The sequence below is a fragment of the Pelodiscus sinensis genome, chromosome 1 (assembly GCF_052426305.1).
Source record: "Pelodiscus sinensis isolate ZL-2025 chromosome 1, ASM5242630v1, whole genome shotgun sequence".
Taxonomy (NCBI): domain Eukaryota; kingdom Metazoa; phylum Chordata; order Testudines; family Trionychidae; genus Pelodiscus; species Pelodiscus sinensis.
Window position 1 is genome coordinate 46,376,497 of NC_143052.1, and position 18,758 is coordinate 46,395,254.

At 44.7% G+C, this 18,758-nt stretch overlaps 1 protein-coding gene across 17 annotated transcripts in view; it reads left to right on the top strand.

Moving 5' to 3' along the window:
• Positions 1 to 18,758, top strand: part of ANKRD7 (ankyrin repeat domain 7) — a 181,142-nt gene that overhangs the window by 95,946 nt on the left and 66,438 nt on the right. For 15 of the 17 annotated variants that reach the window (XR_012903776.2, XR_012903781.2, XR_012903777.2 and 12 more), the window contains 2 exons: positions 3,840 to 4,056; positions 8,802 to 8,985. Coding sequence is in view for 13 of the 17 variants with exons in the window: in XM_089779172.1 (XP_089635298.1) it covers positions 3,840 to 4,056; positions 8,802 to 8,985 (401 nt within the window). In the remaining 4 variants the exon portion in view is untranslated. The remainder of the gene's footprint in view (positions 1 to 3,839; positions 4,057 to 8,801; positions 8,986 to 18,758) is intronic. The other 2 variants (XM_014573360.3, XM_075929138.2) reach the window with 1 other exon arrangement.

Sequence of the window (18,758 nt, forward strand, 5' to 3'; positions counted from 1 at the left end):
CTGCTCTGACAGGGTAAAGCAAATATTAATCAACAGTCGATGGGGTCTTCTAGAAAGACTTACACCTACAAATGGAGAAGATTTTCTGAGTGGATATGGGAAAAACACATCATCCCACCCCTACCATCCTTCTACTAATTGTACTGAATTGCCTCTTCAAGCTATGGGAGTCAGGACTGTGTTTTGCAAACCTACGGGAGCTCGCTTTTCTCACATCCCATGACTAAGCGAGTTTTAACAGGATTCCAAAACTTGTTCCCTATAGTGAGACCTCCTGCTTCTTTGTGGGACCTCAATCATGTCCTTTGAATCACTTGCTACTTGCTCCTGGCTTTTCTCATAGCCATCACTTCCAGCAGATTAGTGGGGGAAATAGCAGCTTTGATGGCAGAACCGCTCTCCCCCTATCTTCTCCAAAGACAAAATAGCACTCAACCTACCCTAAATTTCTCTCAAAAGTTCCCACATCTTTCCATATTAACGAACTGATACACTTATCTGCATTCTGTCCCAAGCCTCACAAAGATTCGATTCCGGCAGCGCTACACACCCTAGATGTCAGGCAAGTGATCACCTTATGCCTCAACAGGACGAAGCCCTGGAGTAAATTCACGAGATTTTTCATCATCTTTGCAGAATGCTTGAAGGGACAAGCTGTTTTTTTTACCAGAGAATATCAAAATGAATCTCCTCATGCATCTGTGACAGTCAACCCCCACATGTCATTACAGCTCATTCCACCAGAGCATTGGCTTCCACCATAGCCTTCTTGAACAATGTTCCACTAGAGGACATCTGCAGAGTAACAGTCTGGTCCTCTGAGCATACATTTGCCAAACATTATGCTCCAATCTCTGGCCTAATTCCAACCATATCAATGGGCCAAGTCTTATCTACAGTCCCCGGGGCAGGGCTCCGAAACCCACCTTCATAGGATGGACACTGCTCTTCAGTCACCTAGAGTGGAGCCCCCAAGGGGACATCATTCAAAGAAGAAGAGAGAGTTGCTCACCTTGTGCAGTAATAGGAGTTCTTAGACATGTGTGTCCCCGTGGGTGTTTCACTAGCCTCTTTCCTCCCCTACTTTGGAGCCTCTTCAAGGTTATAAACAAGGTAGAGAAGGAACGGAGGCACTGTGCCACATGCACACCTAATGGACACTAACAGCACGAGGGAACACCACTGCGCATGCACAGCAGGGTACTGCTAAAAGAAATTTACAGTCGCCAGCTGAAGGACAGACCAGACCCTAAAGTGGAACACCCATGGGGACATCTAGAGTGGAGCACGTATGGAGACACACATCTCAAAGAACTCCCGTTACTGCACAAGGTGAATAACACTCTCTTCACAGCTTCAGGGGGTAGCCGAGTTAGTCTGTAAAGGATAAACTTAAAAAAACAACAAATGGTCTGATAACACTTTATAGACTAACAAAACATGTAGATCCCACAGACAGAGACAAACACCTACAGGATCTTTATAGAGCATTCTTAAAACTGAAATACCCACTTGGAGAAGTAAAAAAAGAGATTGACAGAGCCAAAAAAGTACCCAGATACAAACTACTTCAAGACAGATGCAAAAGAGAAAATAACAGAATTCCACTTGCCATTGCCTACAGTCCACAACTCAAACCACTCCAACGCATTATACACAGTCTGCAACCCATCTTGGAAAATGATCCCTCACTCTGAGGCCTTGGGGGGAAAAGCCTATTCTTGTTTACAGACAACCCCATAATCTGAAAACAAATTCTTTCCGGTCACCATGCTACCACATTATAAGCATCCAGGAACCCAGCCCTGCAGTCAGCCGCAGTGTCAACTCTGCCCACATATCTATACAAGTGAATTCATTACTGGAGCCAACAACATAAGCTACCAAATCAAAGGCTCATTTAACTGCACATCCTGTAATTTGATCTATGCCATCAAATGCCAGCAGTGCCCCGCTGCTATATGTATTGGACAAACTGAACAGTCCCTACAAGAAAGAATCAATGGACACAAATCAGATATATGTAAAGGGGACCTGTTGGAGAACACTTCAGTCTACCTAATCACTCTTTAAAAGATCTCCAGGTGGCTGTCTTGCTACAAACCAATTCTACAAGCCAAATACTCAGAGAGGCGTTGGAATTGCAATTCATCCACAAATTCAGTTCTCACACTGATAACCTCCCCAATCGAGATGATGGATGGAAGGCACATTATCAACCTAACATTCAGTGAAGGTGCCAAAAGTTCTTTGTCTGTGTAGATTCTTGCATTAGTACCCTTCCAATCTAATTGCTATCATATGATCCTTATCTGCTCCTTGTAACTATCCAATCTTTAGGTGCTTATAGCTTATCATTCTGCCTACTTCTTTTTCCCTTTGATATCTCCATACCCTCTGCTCCTTGTTTCCCACCCTCTTCCTTTTTTTTCCCTTCCTCCCTCTCCTTTGTTTAGTTTGGGTCTGCATATCCTAAACTCAAAACTCCAGTCATCTGAAGAAGTGGGCTGTGCTCACGAAAGCTCATGATATCATCTACATGGTTTTTTTAGTCTATAAAATGATACCAGACCATTTGCTGTTTTTTAAGTTTATTTCTCTTCACAGAATTTTTCTATTAGATACTAAGGGAAGCTTTTCAAAAGCATTAAATACAGTTAGATGCCCGAGTCCTCTGTATTAGGGATATTAGATGTCATTTATGTTAGTAACTGTGGAGCCGCAACAATTTTTAGCAGTTACACGGTTACTAAAATCTCCCCCCATCCGGGGGTGGAACCAGCAGTCAGTGTTCTCCCAGCCCCATTCTCAGGGGAGCCCCTTTCCCAGGGAAGCCCCCTGCCACCTCGCCCTGCTGCCTCAGAATCAGAGGCAGCAGTGCTGGGTGACAGGCAGAGCTGATTTAAAAATCAATTCCTTGTGCAGACTGGGTCCCGCCTGTCACTCTGCGCTGCTGCCTCTCATACAGACGCAGCAGCACGGGGTGACTGCAGCCTCTATCTGCGTGGGGCCTGAGCTCCCTCTGAACAGATGCTGCTTCAGCATCCCATGGAGCAGCCGCTATCTGCAGCGAGCCTGGGCCTGTCATGGACAGAAGCTGCTTCGACATCCCTTCTCCACTGCCTCCTCCCCCATCCCCGTCCTGCTGCCTCTGATACTGAGCAGCCCAGGCGGGAGGGGTGGCAGCTCTGCAGAGCCGGTACTTGTGGGGAGCCAGCTTTTCAAGTACCAGCTTAAAAGCCAGCTCCCCACAGGTAATGGCTCCCACCTTCCCCCACTTCTTTTTGCCTCTGATACAGAGGCAACAGGACGTGAGTTATCTGCATCTAGTCATTTGGATTAACCAATAAACCCAGGCTTATTGGTTAATCATTTAAATGACTATATGCTAACTTCCCTATTCTGTATGACTGAGAAAATCTCCCCCTAACTGTACAAGCATGCATTTTTGTAGTATATATTAGTTACTGAATTGGAATTAAATCATGCATTTAGTCATTGAGATGTAAAATGTTTTGTGTGTACACATACATTCATGCTCACAATATGTGAGTATACTCCAGTTAGTACTTTGCATAATGAAATAAAAATGAAAATAAAGTTGCACTTTTAATATAAATGATAGTTTATATAAATTATACAGTGAAATATTTCTTTTTTCTCAGAGATGAAAAAGAAATCTATAACTAAGTATTGTACAAGCATTTGTTATATTGTATATCAAATAGCAGCACTGAAAGAGACACATTTGCTTCCAGATGTAGTATATGAAATTAAAGCAATTTTCTTACCAAATGAAATCTGCACATATCTTTACATTAGTGATTTTCTTCACAAAGCAGATTCAATTACTGTCTTGAAAATTCAAAACTTACTTCATGGATATGAACGATTAATAGAACATGAAAAGGGCCGCTATACACAGCTATTGGGAAAAGTAAAAAAGCTGGAGAATGAAAAGAGAGAGCTACAATCAGTATTGGAAGAAACCAGAGAATTGAAATCCATGATGGATCACCAAAAAATGGAATGGGAAAGTGATGTCGGCAGTCTCAAGTATGGAATCTTAAATTCTAATAAGCAGTTTAGTATTGTCAGAATGCAAATAATGTGAGGGATGCTGGAATTAAAGTCAATACGACATTTAACATGTTCTTCGGTGTTAGTATTTTGCTGGATTGGACAGGTTCTTAGCACTTTACAGCATCAAGCTCAAAATTATTCAACAGTTTTGAAATTCAAAATCTTACTGTTTTCCAGACAGAAATGCTATCTACCAGATATTTTCCATGCAATATTTTTTTCAGCTAATTGGTGCATTGTGTAAAGGGAGGGAGTGATTTACTTGGGCCTAAAGTGAGGAGAAGAATGCATCTGCCCTTTTGCCTCTCTCTGCTCACTCTTGCTCAGGTAAATCTCATTCCATACAGTTCTTCTTTAAGTGATTGCTCATGCCAGAAGATTTTATCTTAGCAGTACCCATAAGGGAATCAGCTCAGGTGCCCTCTGTACTGGTGCACATGTGCCATGCTATCTATTTAGGACTATTTGACTTCTAAGCATTCCTCAGGTGTGAGTGTCTTGAAGAAGAGGTAAGGTCTTCATTGTCTTCACCTAAAAAAAGAAAAGAACAAAGAAGATTATTGGACTTTCTCTTGATTCACCTGCACTTCCTTCTAAGACTCCTATAGAGTCTCCAAAAAGAGCTTTCTTTCCATACTCCAAGTCTGTCACTGTGCATAGCATGTATGTACATTGAAAGAGCATTTGTGTTCTGATAGATTGCAGATAAAAAGCCCATGATGTCAAACTTGCTAGCTTTATTTTTAAAAAGGTGTACAAAAATTAGGGCTGTTGGTAGTGGCCATTAACACCTGCGATTAACACAGGGAAGAATTAATGCATTAAAAAAATTAACTTGCGTTATTTCAGGGATCAGCAAACTAGCATGAGCTGCTTCAGACACCCTCTCTGGTAAGGTGCAGTAATGCAAATCGCCACCAGGGGGTACATGGAAAAACAAAGCAGCCATAAAGAGGGGAAAAAATTGGAGTTGTGGTTCAGCTCCAGTGAAGTAAACAAGAAAAATAAAGCCCCTGACACCTGTCCCTCTCCCCTCCCAGGTGACCATATTTTTTAAAATAAAACAGCTGGGGGGGGGCTTGCCCAAACTATCTATCCTCCGCCCGTTTCCCCTGCCCCCCTCTCCCCCCCGAGCAGGGCTCACCAAAGCCACCCTCTCTTTGCCTCCTGGGGCTGGGACTGACCCTCCCCCACATCTGATTCTGGGCTGAGTCCACCCTCCCGAACTCTGTACTGCCCATGGTGGGGTCTACCTCCCCCCAGCCCAAGGGCCGACCCCACCCCTAAGCTTGAGGGCTGACCACCACCCCGCGTCCTATGCCACCTTCAGTTGGGGGTTGATGCCCCCTGAACTCTGCACTGCCCATGGCAGAGTCTACCCCCCCCCCCCGGCCATGTGCTGCCCGCAGCTGGGGCTGAGCTAAAAAAGACTCTTTTGAATAGGACACAAATATATAGATTATATAGAAGAATTTTAGATCAGCTTTCAACTTTAAAGAAAAGTTATTTATTAGTTCCCATAATAGAAGAACTAGAGGACACCAAATGAAGTTAATGGGTAGCAGGTTTAAAACTAATAAGAGAAAGTTCTTCTTCACACAGCCTGTAGCCAACCTGTGGAACTCCTTGCCAGAGGAGGCTGTGAAGGCTAGGACTATAACAGAGTTTAAAGAGAAGCTAGATAATTTCATGGAGGTTAGGTCCGTAAAAGTCTATTAGTCAGGGGATTGAAATGGTGTCCCTGGCCTCTGTTTGTCAGAGGCTGGAGAAGGGTGGCAGGAGACAAATTGCTTGATCATTGTCTTCGGTCCACCCTCTCTGGGGTACCTGGTGCTGGCCACTGTCGGCAGACAGGATACTGGGCTAGATGGACCTTTGGTCTGACTCAGTACGGCCGTTCTTATGTTTCGTGATAGAATTTGCACTACAATACTTCAGTGAGGTGAACTCAAGGGTTTTTTTACAGTGTAAATGTTTTGTAATAAAAAATGAATATGAAGTGAGCACTATACAATACACTTGTATTGTGTTGTAATTGAAATCAATATATTAGAAGACGTAGAAAAATCCAAAAATATTTAAATAGATAGTATTCTTCTTACTGTTTTACAGTGTGATTAATCACGATTAATTTTTTTAATCACTTGACAGCCTAACACAAATTCTTAAGAACAAGTATTAGTTAATGGTACTTTTCCCTTCTTCAGCTTCCTCAGTTTACTATCTTAGAAGGGATTATCTAAAATGTATCACTCTTTAAGGAGCCCTTCCCCTCCTTGAGATCTTAATTTGGTTTTATCTACATACATGAAGCATTTATCTACCTTTTGAACCCTTGCCCAAGTGTTTTTTAGGTCATCTGTCTCTAAAGATGGCATTCATTATTGCCATAATGTCAACCAGAAGGGTAAGTGAATTAAATTCCTTGATGGCTGATTTACTGTTTATGTTTCTTAGACCTGATCTTAGATTTTTGCCAAAAATGATTTCTGAATTTCACACCAGTCAGTTGATTTTTCTGCTGTTTCTTCTAATGCTATGTACTAAGAAGGGGGTATCTGTTTTACATATTAGATGCAAAAAGAGTTCTCGAATGCTATTTAAATGGAACTAAAAGTTTTCAAAAAGCATCTACAGGCAGTCCCCGACTTACGCGGATCCGACTTATGTCGGATCCGCACTTACGAACGGGGCTTTCTCACCCCCCCGCGGCTGCGGCTTCAGTCTAACTTTGTAATGGGTAAGATAATTAACGTCTTTATTCAAATTTGCAGTTTCTTGCCACTTCAACCAGAAAGGACATTGTCTCAACGACTTGATTACCTGCATCCTGCTTCAAAGACCTTTTAAGACTGCACTTCAAAGAGAATCCTCTGAACTGTCATTCATGCTTAAATTCGACACTTTACATGCAAATTTGAATAAAGACGCTAATTATCTTACCCATTACAAAGATAGCTTCCCCAGTTATCACCTCTAATATCATTAGCTCTCAGACATATACCTCCTTCCCTTCCCCCCCTCCATCCCCCTTCTGTTCTGAAATTTGATTTGTCCTTTTCATATGTGTTCATTTTTTTAAATTGTATCCTTTGGTATATATGGTTGTGACAATTTTCTTCCACTATTTGATCTGAGGAAGTGGGTCTGGCCCACGAAAGCTCATCACCTATTAAACCATCTTGTTAATCTTTAAAGTGCTACACAGTCCTGTTTTTTGTTTCAGCTGCACCAGACTAACACGGCTACATTTCTACCACTATAAATATGGCATTAACACTTAATCTTTATAGTTCAGACTTAAATGTTACATGTCAGTGGTTTGGTTTTTGTTTTAAATCAAAGGATATCTTTTCTTCCTTACTATTTGTAGATTTTTCAGAGGTAAACTCTGAAATATGAATTACTTGTATTTTGGTAGTTACAAATACTTGGAAAATATTTAGCACAAATTTAAAGCAACCATTTCCTCATATAAAATCAGATTTTTCCTGTTCATATGATTAGTGAGTGGTATAAATTAAAATATCTTAAATGTCACCCAATATTCAAACGTTTTATTATTCATTTATGGGAACAAGGAACAATATCCTGCATTGTGTTTTTCATTTTTCACTTTCTCTACATTTATTGGCAATCGGATTAAAAAATAAATAAGACTGCTGAACTCTCCTGAAGGCCTTCAATCTCTTTTAACCCAAAAATTAAATCAATGTTGTATCTTAATGTTTAGTTACATGTGTTTAAAAAAATGCTTGTCACTTTCTCACATTAACTAGCAAGACTTTTCTAAACTTATTTTAGATTATTGACTTAATTTTTATTAAGTACATTCCATTATTGGGGGGAAGTTGGACTTCGTAGAGGAGAAAACATTCTATTTGCTTTTATTACAAAGTGTGGAGACGATTGATTTATAGAAAAGTCGTGTTTAAAATTTTGTCTTAATTACTTGACTGGTAGTATTAGCTGTACCTACTATTTAGAATTCCTAGTGACTATTACAGGTTCAGAGTAAATATATTTTTCAAGTATTTTCAAGTTTTACCTTATTTAGATTCAGTGAGCCGTATCTTCAACTATGTTAAACTGTTATAGCTCTATCAGTTTATACTAGTTGCAGATTTGTCCATATGTTTTTTATCTAAGTTAACTGATCTGTTTTAATATGCTTTGTTCCATATTATTAGTAGAATGACTTAACTTTTTTGAGTAGTACATTTCTGGAAAGGAGCAGGGAGAATCCCTTCCTTTCCCATCTCCATGGTTTTGAATAAATTATAGGATTTGACTCTTATTGCATAAGATAATCCTTAGTATTAAATACGACTTTGTGTTCATTATGTAAAGAAATATGGTTTACAACTTTATCTTTTATAATTTTATAACCAAAAATTGTGCTGGTTTAGTTTGTTACAGAGTTTAACGTACTGGTGAGTTTGCGTATTATGTATCTTCATCAAAACTTTTGTACAACTGACAGCTTTGAAGGAGGGTACAATTTGTGTTAGAGGTCAGTTTCAGAGTCACAAAATAAGAATTGAAGGTGGTGGGTGTTTTTAAAAATGTGCTTATTCTGTTTGTTCTTCAAGCTGAATAATGTGGAATATTTCATTTTACCAATTTTTAAGTGGCTGAAATATCAACAAATGAAATGCATGATGGTTGCAAGGATGTTTAAGGGTTTTGTTTTAAAATAATATTGTGTTGAATACCAGGTTTACTTTGAAACAAGAAGAAGAAAAGAGAATGAGTACAGAAATGCTGTATGAAAAAAACCGAGAACTGCTTAGAAAGAAAGAAGATAAGTACTCTAAAGAGATGGAGGAAAAACAGCAGCTTGAACTAGCTCTGAGGAGTCTAGAAATGGAGTTGAGAACATTGAGAAATCACTTGAAACAGGTTATTGTTTATTACATCTTAAAGAACAGAACTGAATACAGTTTTATATTATATGTGTCTTCTAGTTTGTTTCAATTCAGATATGGTGTTCCAATGTGTTTTAAGGAATGAATTTTACAATATGAAGTCAGACATTTACAGTGGAAGTATAATGGTCTATGTGCTTGAAACTACAGTTGCCCAGCTATAGTGAACGATTTAGTTTTAATCAGGCCACAATTTTATTATTAAATATCTGGGACTACCTAGTAAATAATATGTACAGTGCAGGCAACACCCCCTTATTTCTCATATAATTAACTGGGGAGGTGCTTTTATTAGTGCTCCTCCCCTTTTTTTCCACTCTTATCCTTCCAGCAATTCCATTCCCAGGTCCCTATCAACCATCGCATTCTTAGGAAGGGGTAAGGTGGAGCATAATGATGAACAGGGAGGAGGATTGGTTCCTTGCTGTATTAATCTAGGGGTTATAGTGGACCACAAGCTGCATATGAGTCAGCAGTGTGATGCTGTTGCAAAAAAAGCAAACATGATTCTGGGATGCATTAATGGGTGTGTTGTGAGAAAGACAGGAGACGTCATTCTTCTGCTCTACTCTGCACTGGTTAGGCCTCAGTTGGGGTATTGTGTCCAGTTCTGGATACCGCATTTCAAGAAATATGTGGAGAAATTGGAGACGGTCCAGAGAAGAGCAACAAGAATGATTAAAGGTCTAGAGAACATGACCTATGAAGGCAGGCTGACAGAATTGGGTTTCTTTAGTTTAGAAAAGAGAAGATTGAGGGGGGACATGATAGCCATTTTCAGGTATCTAAAAGGATGTCTTAAGGAGGAGGGAGAAAACTTGTTCATCTTGGCCTCTGAGGATAGAACAAGAAGCAATGGGCTTAAACTTCAGCAAGAGTGGTTTAGGTTGGACATTAGCAAAAAGTTCCTAACTGTCAGGGTAGTCAAACACAGGAATAAATTGCCCAGGGAGGTTGTGAAATCCCCATCTCTGGAGATATTTAAGAGGTTAGATAAATGTCTATCAGGGATGGTCTAGACAGTATTTGGTCCTGCCGCGAGGGCAGGGGACTGGACTCAATGACCTCTCGAGGTCCCTTCCAGTTCTAGTCCTCAACAGGGTGGCTAGTGTAATATCTACAGCAGATACAGCCACAAATCTGGTACGTTTATCACCTGAATAGGGAGGGAAGATGGGTGCTGCCTGGCCTGCACCGTGTAAAGAGTGAACCCAGGATCGGCTGACTTTTTAAAACCCCTTATTCCTGGATACAGAGTCAGCCACCATGATGATCCCCCCTTTTCCAACAGTTTTACATCCCCCCTTTTCTCCCTAATCCATCCAAAATTGGTCTCCTCTTTCAGTCAGCCAGACAAGTACCCTCCAGTTCAAGATGCAGGTAATGATTCTCTTTCAAGAGCTGTCTTTACAGATTCCAGCACTCAGCATGTACATTCTCACAATACAGTATTTCTACAGATGTGCTCGATATTAATGTTTTTTTTTGTCAGATCATATTGTTTATTGAAAACAATCACAAAAGAGACTATAGACCCAGCAACCTTCAGTTCTCTTATCTAACAACAACTGTCTTGATCTGTGGGGAGATTTATTAAGACCTCCAATGATCACTTCTTTCTAGTTGCTATTGAGATTGTGGCACTAACCCATGTTCAAAAATATGTGTATGCAGGGGTGACATGCTCTGTGAACTTCTTAGAGCAGAGATGGACAACCTAGACTAGTGAGTGAACCACATGAGTCGCTCTCCTCCATCTCAGTGGGCCGCAAAATGTTTGTAACCAGGACAGTCCCCTGGGGTAGGATAGTTATGTGAACTGCACTTGTGTACCTAGAATTCGTGGGATGTGCCAGTTGAACCGTAGCAGCACTTTGACTGGGTGCCAAGGGAGTGCACAACTCTCACAATCAATATTCTGTTCAGTCAGCATGCACCTCGCTTCATGTGCCCTTGCTTTTATGTGTGCTAGAGGTGTAAGCGACTAGTCAACTACACAATAAGCATATGCTTATTGGATAGGTGTGTAATGATTCTACTGGTTGCTCCCACCTCCTCCCACTTTGCTGCCTCTATCAGAGAGAGGTATCAAGGGGCGGAGTAGGTGCTGGTGAGAGCCAGTACCATCTCCAGGGGACAGAGGAGGCAGAGGCATAGCTGGGGACCAGGAACTTGCCAGGAATCAGCTGATTCTCGGCTCAGACCTGGTCCCAGACACTGTCCCTCTGCTTTTCAAATGTATTAAGAGCCATGAAGTGGTCCCCTCCTCTGCGGATATGCTGTTTTTCCCCCTTATCAATTAAGTAGTCAATGGAAATTCCATCGACTACTCGATTAGCTGATTACCCACAATTTAACATCCCTAATGTGTGCTTGCTTTAGTAATACTAGTGTGAAAAAACAGAAAACAGACGGAATCTGGCAACCCTGTGTGTGACCAATAGTAAATAAAATGTCTCGCAGCCCACGTATAGAGAACCCTGATGGGCCCACAGGTTTCCCACCACTATCTTAGGGTATGTCTACACTACAAAGTTAATTCGAACTAACAGACATTAGTTCGAATTAACTTTGATAGGCGCTACACTAGTGCTCTGCTAGTTCAAACTTAATTCAAACTAGCGGAGCGCTTAATTCGAACTAGGTAAACCTCATTCTACGAGGACTAACGCCTAATTCGAATTAACTAGTTCGAATTAAGGGCTGTGTAGCCACTTAATTCGAACTAGTGGGAGGCTAACCCTTCCCAGCTTGCCCTGGTGGCCACTCTGGCCAACACCAGGGAAACTTGTCTGCCCCCCTCCCGGTCCCGGAGCCCTTAAAAGGCAACGGGCTGGCTACACAGTTTGTGCCAGTTGCAAGGCTGCCAGCACCCAGCCAGCAGACCCTGCACCTGGCAAGCCATGAGCCAGCCACCCGATGCTGCCCAGCCCTCCGCCACTTCCCGGGACCAGCCTGGCGGCTCCCAGGAGCCTGCCCGGGGCCGCAAGAGGTGGGCGCCCGCTTGGTCTAGTGCGGAGATCGTGGACCTCACCGAGGTTTGGGGGGAAGCCTCCAATGTCCACGATCTCTGCACTAGCCACAGGAACGCGGCTGTCTACGGCCGCATGGCTGACAGCCTGGCCACCAGCGGACCCAGGAGCGGGTCCGCTGCAAAATAAAGGACCTGCGGCAGTCCTACTCCCGGGCCTGCCTGCCAGGGGCCGACCCGGAGGCCTGCCCCCACTTTCACGCCCTGGACCGCATCCTGGGGGCTCACGCCATCCATGCCCCCCGGGTGGTCATCGACCCCAGGGCAGAGGGAACGGTCCTGGACACCGAGGAGGAGGAGCCGGAGGATGCCGCGAGCCAGGAGCCTGCCGAGGACCCAGGATCCCCGAGGAACCCCACAGACAACATCTCCTGTGTTGTCCAAGGACGGGGAGGCCTCCACCTGTGAGTACCATCATGCTCCCCTTACGTGTACGGGGAATGGGGGGGAGAGGGAGCCCAGGGACTGTCCGCCTGGGCCTTGCCCACCATGGAGCAGCAGCTGGGTGTCATGCAGGGGCCTTGGCCTTGCAGAGGGGGGCTGGGTTTCACCCACCTTGTCCCCAGGGAGAACTGACAGCTGCTCTTCTTTCACCACAGCCGCAGCACCTGGGATTGCAGGGCACACCACCCCGCCTGCAACAGCCACCCGCGCCCGGGCCAGCAGGCGTGCCAGAAACCAGAAGGACTACCAGCGGCGGCACCTCCGGTTCATGGAGCAGCTGCTCCGCAACCAGGAGCACTGGGTCTGGGAGGACCTTCGGCTGCGCCAGCGGAGTGTGGATGCGCTGGAGGAGCAGGGCCGTGCCCTCAGAGGCCACCTCCAGACCCTGGTGGACCAGTTCCTGCCTCCTCCTGCTCCGGCTCCTGCGGCTGCCCCAGCTCTCGCTCCTCCTCCCACCCCTGCTGTCCCTGCTCCCTCTGCTGCCCCTGCTCCCTCTCTCGCTTCCTCCGCACCCCCCATCCCTCTTGCCGCACCCTCCACACCTGCTCCCCCCCCCCCCCCGAGACCTCCGCACCCACAGTGTTGTGAGACGGGAGAGCCAGCTGGACCACCAAGCCTGAGCTTTCCCTTCCCTTCCTCCCCTTCCACCCCCTTCCAGCTCCCTCCTCCCAGGTTTCCCCATCCCCTCTCCCACCTTCACTCCTCCCTCCCCCCACCCCAGTTATGTAAAATAAAGAGAGGTTTTTTTTGCCAAAACAGGTGTCTTTATTTGACATTAGGAAGGGAGGTTAGGGAGGGGAAAAGGGAAGGGGGGGGAGGGTGGAAGAAGGCCCCAGTGGGGCATGCAGGGAGAGTTCAGTCCTCCTCCTCCACCTGGAAGCTCTCCCGCAGGGCTTCCCGGATCCGGACGGCCCCCCGCTGGGCTTCCCGGACGGCGGCGGTGCAGGGCTGAGCATACTGGCAAGTGATGTGGTCAGCCTCAGCCATCCAGGCTGGCAGGAAAGCCTCTCCCTACCTCTCACACAAATTGTGCAGCACACAACATGCTGCCACCATGGGAGGGATGTTGTGCTCGGCGAGGTCGAGGCGGGTGAGGAGGCACCTAAATCGGTCTTTCAGTCGCCCGAAGGCCCCCTCAATGATGATGCGGGCCCTGGTGAGCCTCGCATTGAAGGCCTGGCAGGAGGGGTTGAGGTGCCCCGTGTAGGGCTTCATGAGCCAGGGCTGTAGGGGATAGGCCGCATCCCCCACCAGGCAGACGGGCATGTCCACGTCCCCGACCCTGATGTGGCGGTCGGGGAAGAAGGTCCCGGTGTGCAGCCTCTGGCACACAGAGGATTTCCGGTACACCCTGGCGTCGTGTGCCTTGCCAGACCAGCCCACATTAATGTCCGTGAACTGTCCCCAGTGGTCACACACGGCCTGCAGGATCACGGAGAAGTACCCCTTGCGGTTCATGTACTGGGAGGCCTGGTGTTCCGGGGCACGGATGGTGATGTGTGTCCCGTCGATGGCCCCCCCGCAGTTGGGTAAGCCGAGGGCGCCGAACCCCCAGATGACGGCGTCCGGGTCGGCGAGGCGGACCACCCTGCGGAGCAGCACCTGGTTGATGGCCTTGACCACCTGTGGAGAGACACAGCAAAGCGCGAATCAGTGGGGCGCCCAGGTGGCTGGGAGTGCTCGTGCCCTGGCAGTGCCCCGCACCCCACTCCCGGGAGCAACCCCCCCGGGCGGCATGTAGCACGGCCAGGAAAGACCTGCCCCTCCGGTGCGGGGCACATTTGCCTCCTCCCCTCCCTGTTCCCCCCGTTTTCCCTGGGACAGCCCATCCCCTCCTTGCAGCCCCCCTTACCCCTGGCCCAGTGGCCGGTGAGTGCCGTACCTGCATGAGCACCGCTTCAACGGTGGATTTCCCCACGCCGAACTGGTTCCCGACGGATCGGTAGCTGTCCGGCGTGGAGAGCTTCCAGAGGGCGATGGCCACATGCTTCTGGAGGGGGATGGCGGGCCTCATGCGAGTGTCCCTTCTGAGCAGAGCAGGGCTAGCCACTCGCAGAGCTCCAGGAAGGTGTCCCTCTTCATCCTGAAGTTCTGGGTCCAGTGTTGGTCTCCCCAGCGCTCCAGGACGATGCGGTCCCACCAGTCGCTGCTGGTGTCAAGAGGCCAAATGCAGCGGGCCACGCTGGCGCCCGGGCGCCGCCGCAGCTGCACCATGGCCCCCAGGGTGACCAGGCAGAGAGGCAGGGGGCTGATGTGCACCAGGTGGAACCAGGCAGCCTCCAGCCATTGCTGGCAGGCTTGCAGCAGCAAGTCCATAAACTGCACCAGAAAGTGCAGGGCGAGCTCTGGCTCCATGTTGCCACCTGCGGCGGCGTCCCCAAAGGGAAGCACTGACACAGACGGGCGCAGAGAAAAACGCTTTGCTGTCCCTCGGTGAGGTAGGCAAGCAAGCGGAAAAGCTGAGAACCAGCTGTCCAGGGGGGTCCCTTTAAGCACGAGCCTCAGATAGCCTCAGACAGCAGCCACACAAAGCAACTACTGACCTGATGCCCTGCCAGAACCGGTTTCAGCCGCCCTTAAATGCGCCCCTGCGTCCAATCAGTGTGGACGCGCTAGTTCGAATTAGCTTAGTTCGAATTAGCGCTGTAGTGTAGACATACCCTTAGTCTTCTTATTGACTCTAAAGCAGGGATGTGCAAATACCAGCCTGCAGGCCAGATCAGATCCGTGGGCCTCCACATCACCATCTTTACCTGCGCCTCTGTAGGTATGGGGATCACAGCTCCCGTTGGCTGCGGATTTCTGTTCCCAGCCAATGGGAGCTGCAATCACCTGTACCTGTGAATATGCAGGTAAATATAGTAGCAGTGGCTTACGAGGGTTTAACCCCTGTGAACTGCCACTGCTTTATTGCCTGCTCCTGCCCTAAAGTGAAGAAGATTAATATCTGATGATTGTTCTGTTTTGGTTCTTGACAAAAATATTTATTTCATCCAGCTTAGTTGAATTTAGAGGAATGACAAATGTATGTCATGTTTCTTTGTAACTGTATGATTGAGAACAAATAAGAAATTTGGTTTATAAAGATATGCAAGTGTGGAAAATTTTTAGTGACATCATAATTAACCATGAAAACAAAGCTCTAGTGGTTTATGATGTCAGATGAACACAGAGAGAGAGACAGATGCCGATATGGATGTATTATTATTCATAGTATTTCCAGATTTTTTTTCTGTAATAAATTGATTACAAATTTCTAATATTAAGTTGAGCAACGTTGTTAGTTACTGCTTTTATTTTCAATTTGCCAGATTTCCCTGTTTGTATTCAGTTTTAAGAATAGTTGAAATACCTGCCTATTTTTCATCTCTTTCATACAGAGTCAGAAAGAGAGGTAGAAATAATGAACAAACATAAAGAAATTAATGAAGGTTTTTAATCTCACTCCAGGACACTCTGTCAAGTTCCCCTGGTCTTGTATTTTCTTTTATATTTTTTTCCTGGAATCCTGTTATCGCCAGCTTAATATTTCGTTTGGGAATTCGAAAAAAATGTTGACTTAAGAAATATTTGTGGAGACTGCAATTGTATTGCTAGAAAATGGATATTCTCAGAATTTAGAGTTCTAGGAAGTTTCCTTTTGACATTTGTCTGCATGGATTGTAGCAAATGATCTGCCAGATCTAAAATTAATATAATGAAGAAAGTTATTCAGCCACATCGGGAGCCCATTTCTTCTTTCTCTAGTCCTCCTCTTAGAGGCTCAGCTGCCTCTACTCCTTTGTGCAAAGCACACGTATCCCCCAGACAGGACAACAGATTTCTTTCCCCTCTTCTGTCATTTTCCATTCCTCCTGTGAGAGAGAATTCTCTTAAAAGGATTAATTTTCCTTCAACTACATTAGACCTGGGGGTCAAGAGGAAAACACCTCAGGAAATACGAGACCTTCTGAATTCTGTTCGACAGATGGTAAGAATTTTGTATCCCTTGCTGACACCCTAGCTCTTATTCATAGAGACCTGCAATTTTGTTTACAGATCATGGATGGAAGCAGGACACACATTTTGTATGTTTGCTGGGCTCTAATTATTTAAAGTTTTAAAATGGTATCAGGGTGTCTATTCCTGGAAAATGGTTCTTTATTCAGTATCACACTGCAAAATTAATTTGCCCTTATTTAATAGTAGGTACTCAACTTGTTCAGTTGTCGATTTCTTACATTTTCAATACCAAATTATTTTCCAGGCAAAATAACTTGTTCATCAGAGAGGACTGTTTTTATTGGTATAGTGTCAGATATAATCTAAAATTGTCCCAACTAGTTGAACTTAAAAAATCCATGGCAGAGAATATTGAGAATATTACTTTCAATTGGAAATGTCATTCATTTAATTTATTTTTTTATCTTATTTTCTGAAAACACACAGAAATTTTGTATGTTTCTAATTGGCATGTCAGTTCCAATCTTCGCTTAATATTAACAATTTTTTTTAAAAAAAGCAAAACATATAAAGCTACAAATTCACAGTTTCTATTTCTGACAGATAGTTGATAAGCCAATGCTTTACTGTAGAATTTATTATTCTTATTTTATAAGAGCTTCATTGACTATTTCAGATATGATAATTAAGCTGTTTAAACAGTCATATGTACACAATGTATATAAGTCAGCTGTCTGCACGTAATCTCATGGATCATTAGGCTTGACCGACTTATAACCTTCAATGTTGAAATGTATTTAACACATTAAGGCTTCTTTACCATTGAGCATTCTTAAGTTCAGCCTGCATACCAACTTATCCTCAAAACATTATTCCCCATTGCAATTTTTGGGACTTGTCATCTCTAGAGAAACTTACTATGCTAATAACAATGTGGTCCTCCTACCACACTAGCAGAACGCATCCTATTCTTAAACATATGAGATTCATATTGTTTTTATTGGAACCTACCAACTACAGGTTGCATCTCCCTGGTCTGGCTCCCTCAAGACCTAACTGGTCCCGGACAAAGGAGTTTTCCTGACCAGGAAATGCCTGGGGAGCAGGGTGCTAGCCTCTCTGCTGGGCTTCTCTTCCCACCTAACTGGCAACATTGCTTTCATCCCCCTAGCTGCAGCAGCCCTGCGGGCTCTTGCAGTTCCACCAGCTGTGGTCTCTGCAGTCTCCCCAGCTCCTCTGGCTGTGGTCCCACCACCCTGTGGACTCCTATGGCCCCGCTGGTTTTCCAGCCCACTGCAAGCTCTGCTGACCTCCCTTTCCCCCATGGGCTATGGCACCCCTGCTAGCTTCCCAGCCCGGCTGGCTATAGTCTGCGGTGCCTTGTGGGCTCCACTGCCCCACTGGACAGCTCTGCTCCCAGCCGCTGGCAACCTTTGTGCTGGGGCTTTCTAGTCCAACATGGACTTTGTGCTGGGGCTTTCTAGACCACGGATGTTGCTGGACCAGAGAGACCTGGACCACAGAGGGTTCAACCTGTACCATTTAGATTAGATTTACTTTCAATAGAAATAAATACGAGGTTAGTCTGAACAGTTTCAACTTCTACAAGTTAAATGCAAATGTGGATGGAACTAATATGGTTCGGGTGGTTGTTCTGTTACTGTCCTATGTTGCATAATGAATATTTTGAAATCTCTTAGAATCAATTGTTTCTGGAAGCTATGCCAGGAACTGTATGATAGCTAACCAAAGGGTATCTGAAATGATACAATGGTACCTTGTAGTTGTTGTGAGAAATGCTACACTTCAGCGTACCAGTAAGTATGGCTAGTATGGACACACTCACCTGTATCTGCAAGTTTGACAAAGTCTTGGATTGAGCACAAATATATAAATCTCATTTCAGCAAAGCACTATTGTGCACAGCATTTAAGTATGTACATTTAAGCACATAGCTAAGTCCTACTGAAATCAAGTTGCTGTACATTTTGCAGTTTAGTATATGAACTAAATTCAGATTTTCAATATTTGAACTAAATTCTGTTCTAACATAACTGGGTAGTGATATTAAGAACCTGACTTAGCGGGATCTCAGTTAAAGCTCCAAGACTGCAAATGCAATTATTTGTGTATTTTCTGTGACAATCCAGAGTTGAATCAGTAATTGCTGCAGGTGCAGTAACTATATTTGCAACTTTAAGCCCACAATTTGGGGACATGTTTTTGAAAATGTGTAGCTATGTTTACTGGTGACTAGTTTCTTGCAGGAAAATTTTATTACAAAAAAGAGTTTTTCTTATTGTCTTGGGGTGATCTAAATTGGAAATTCT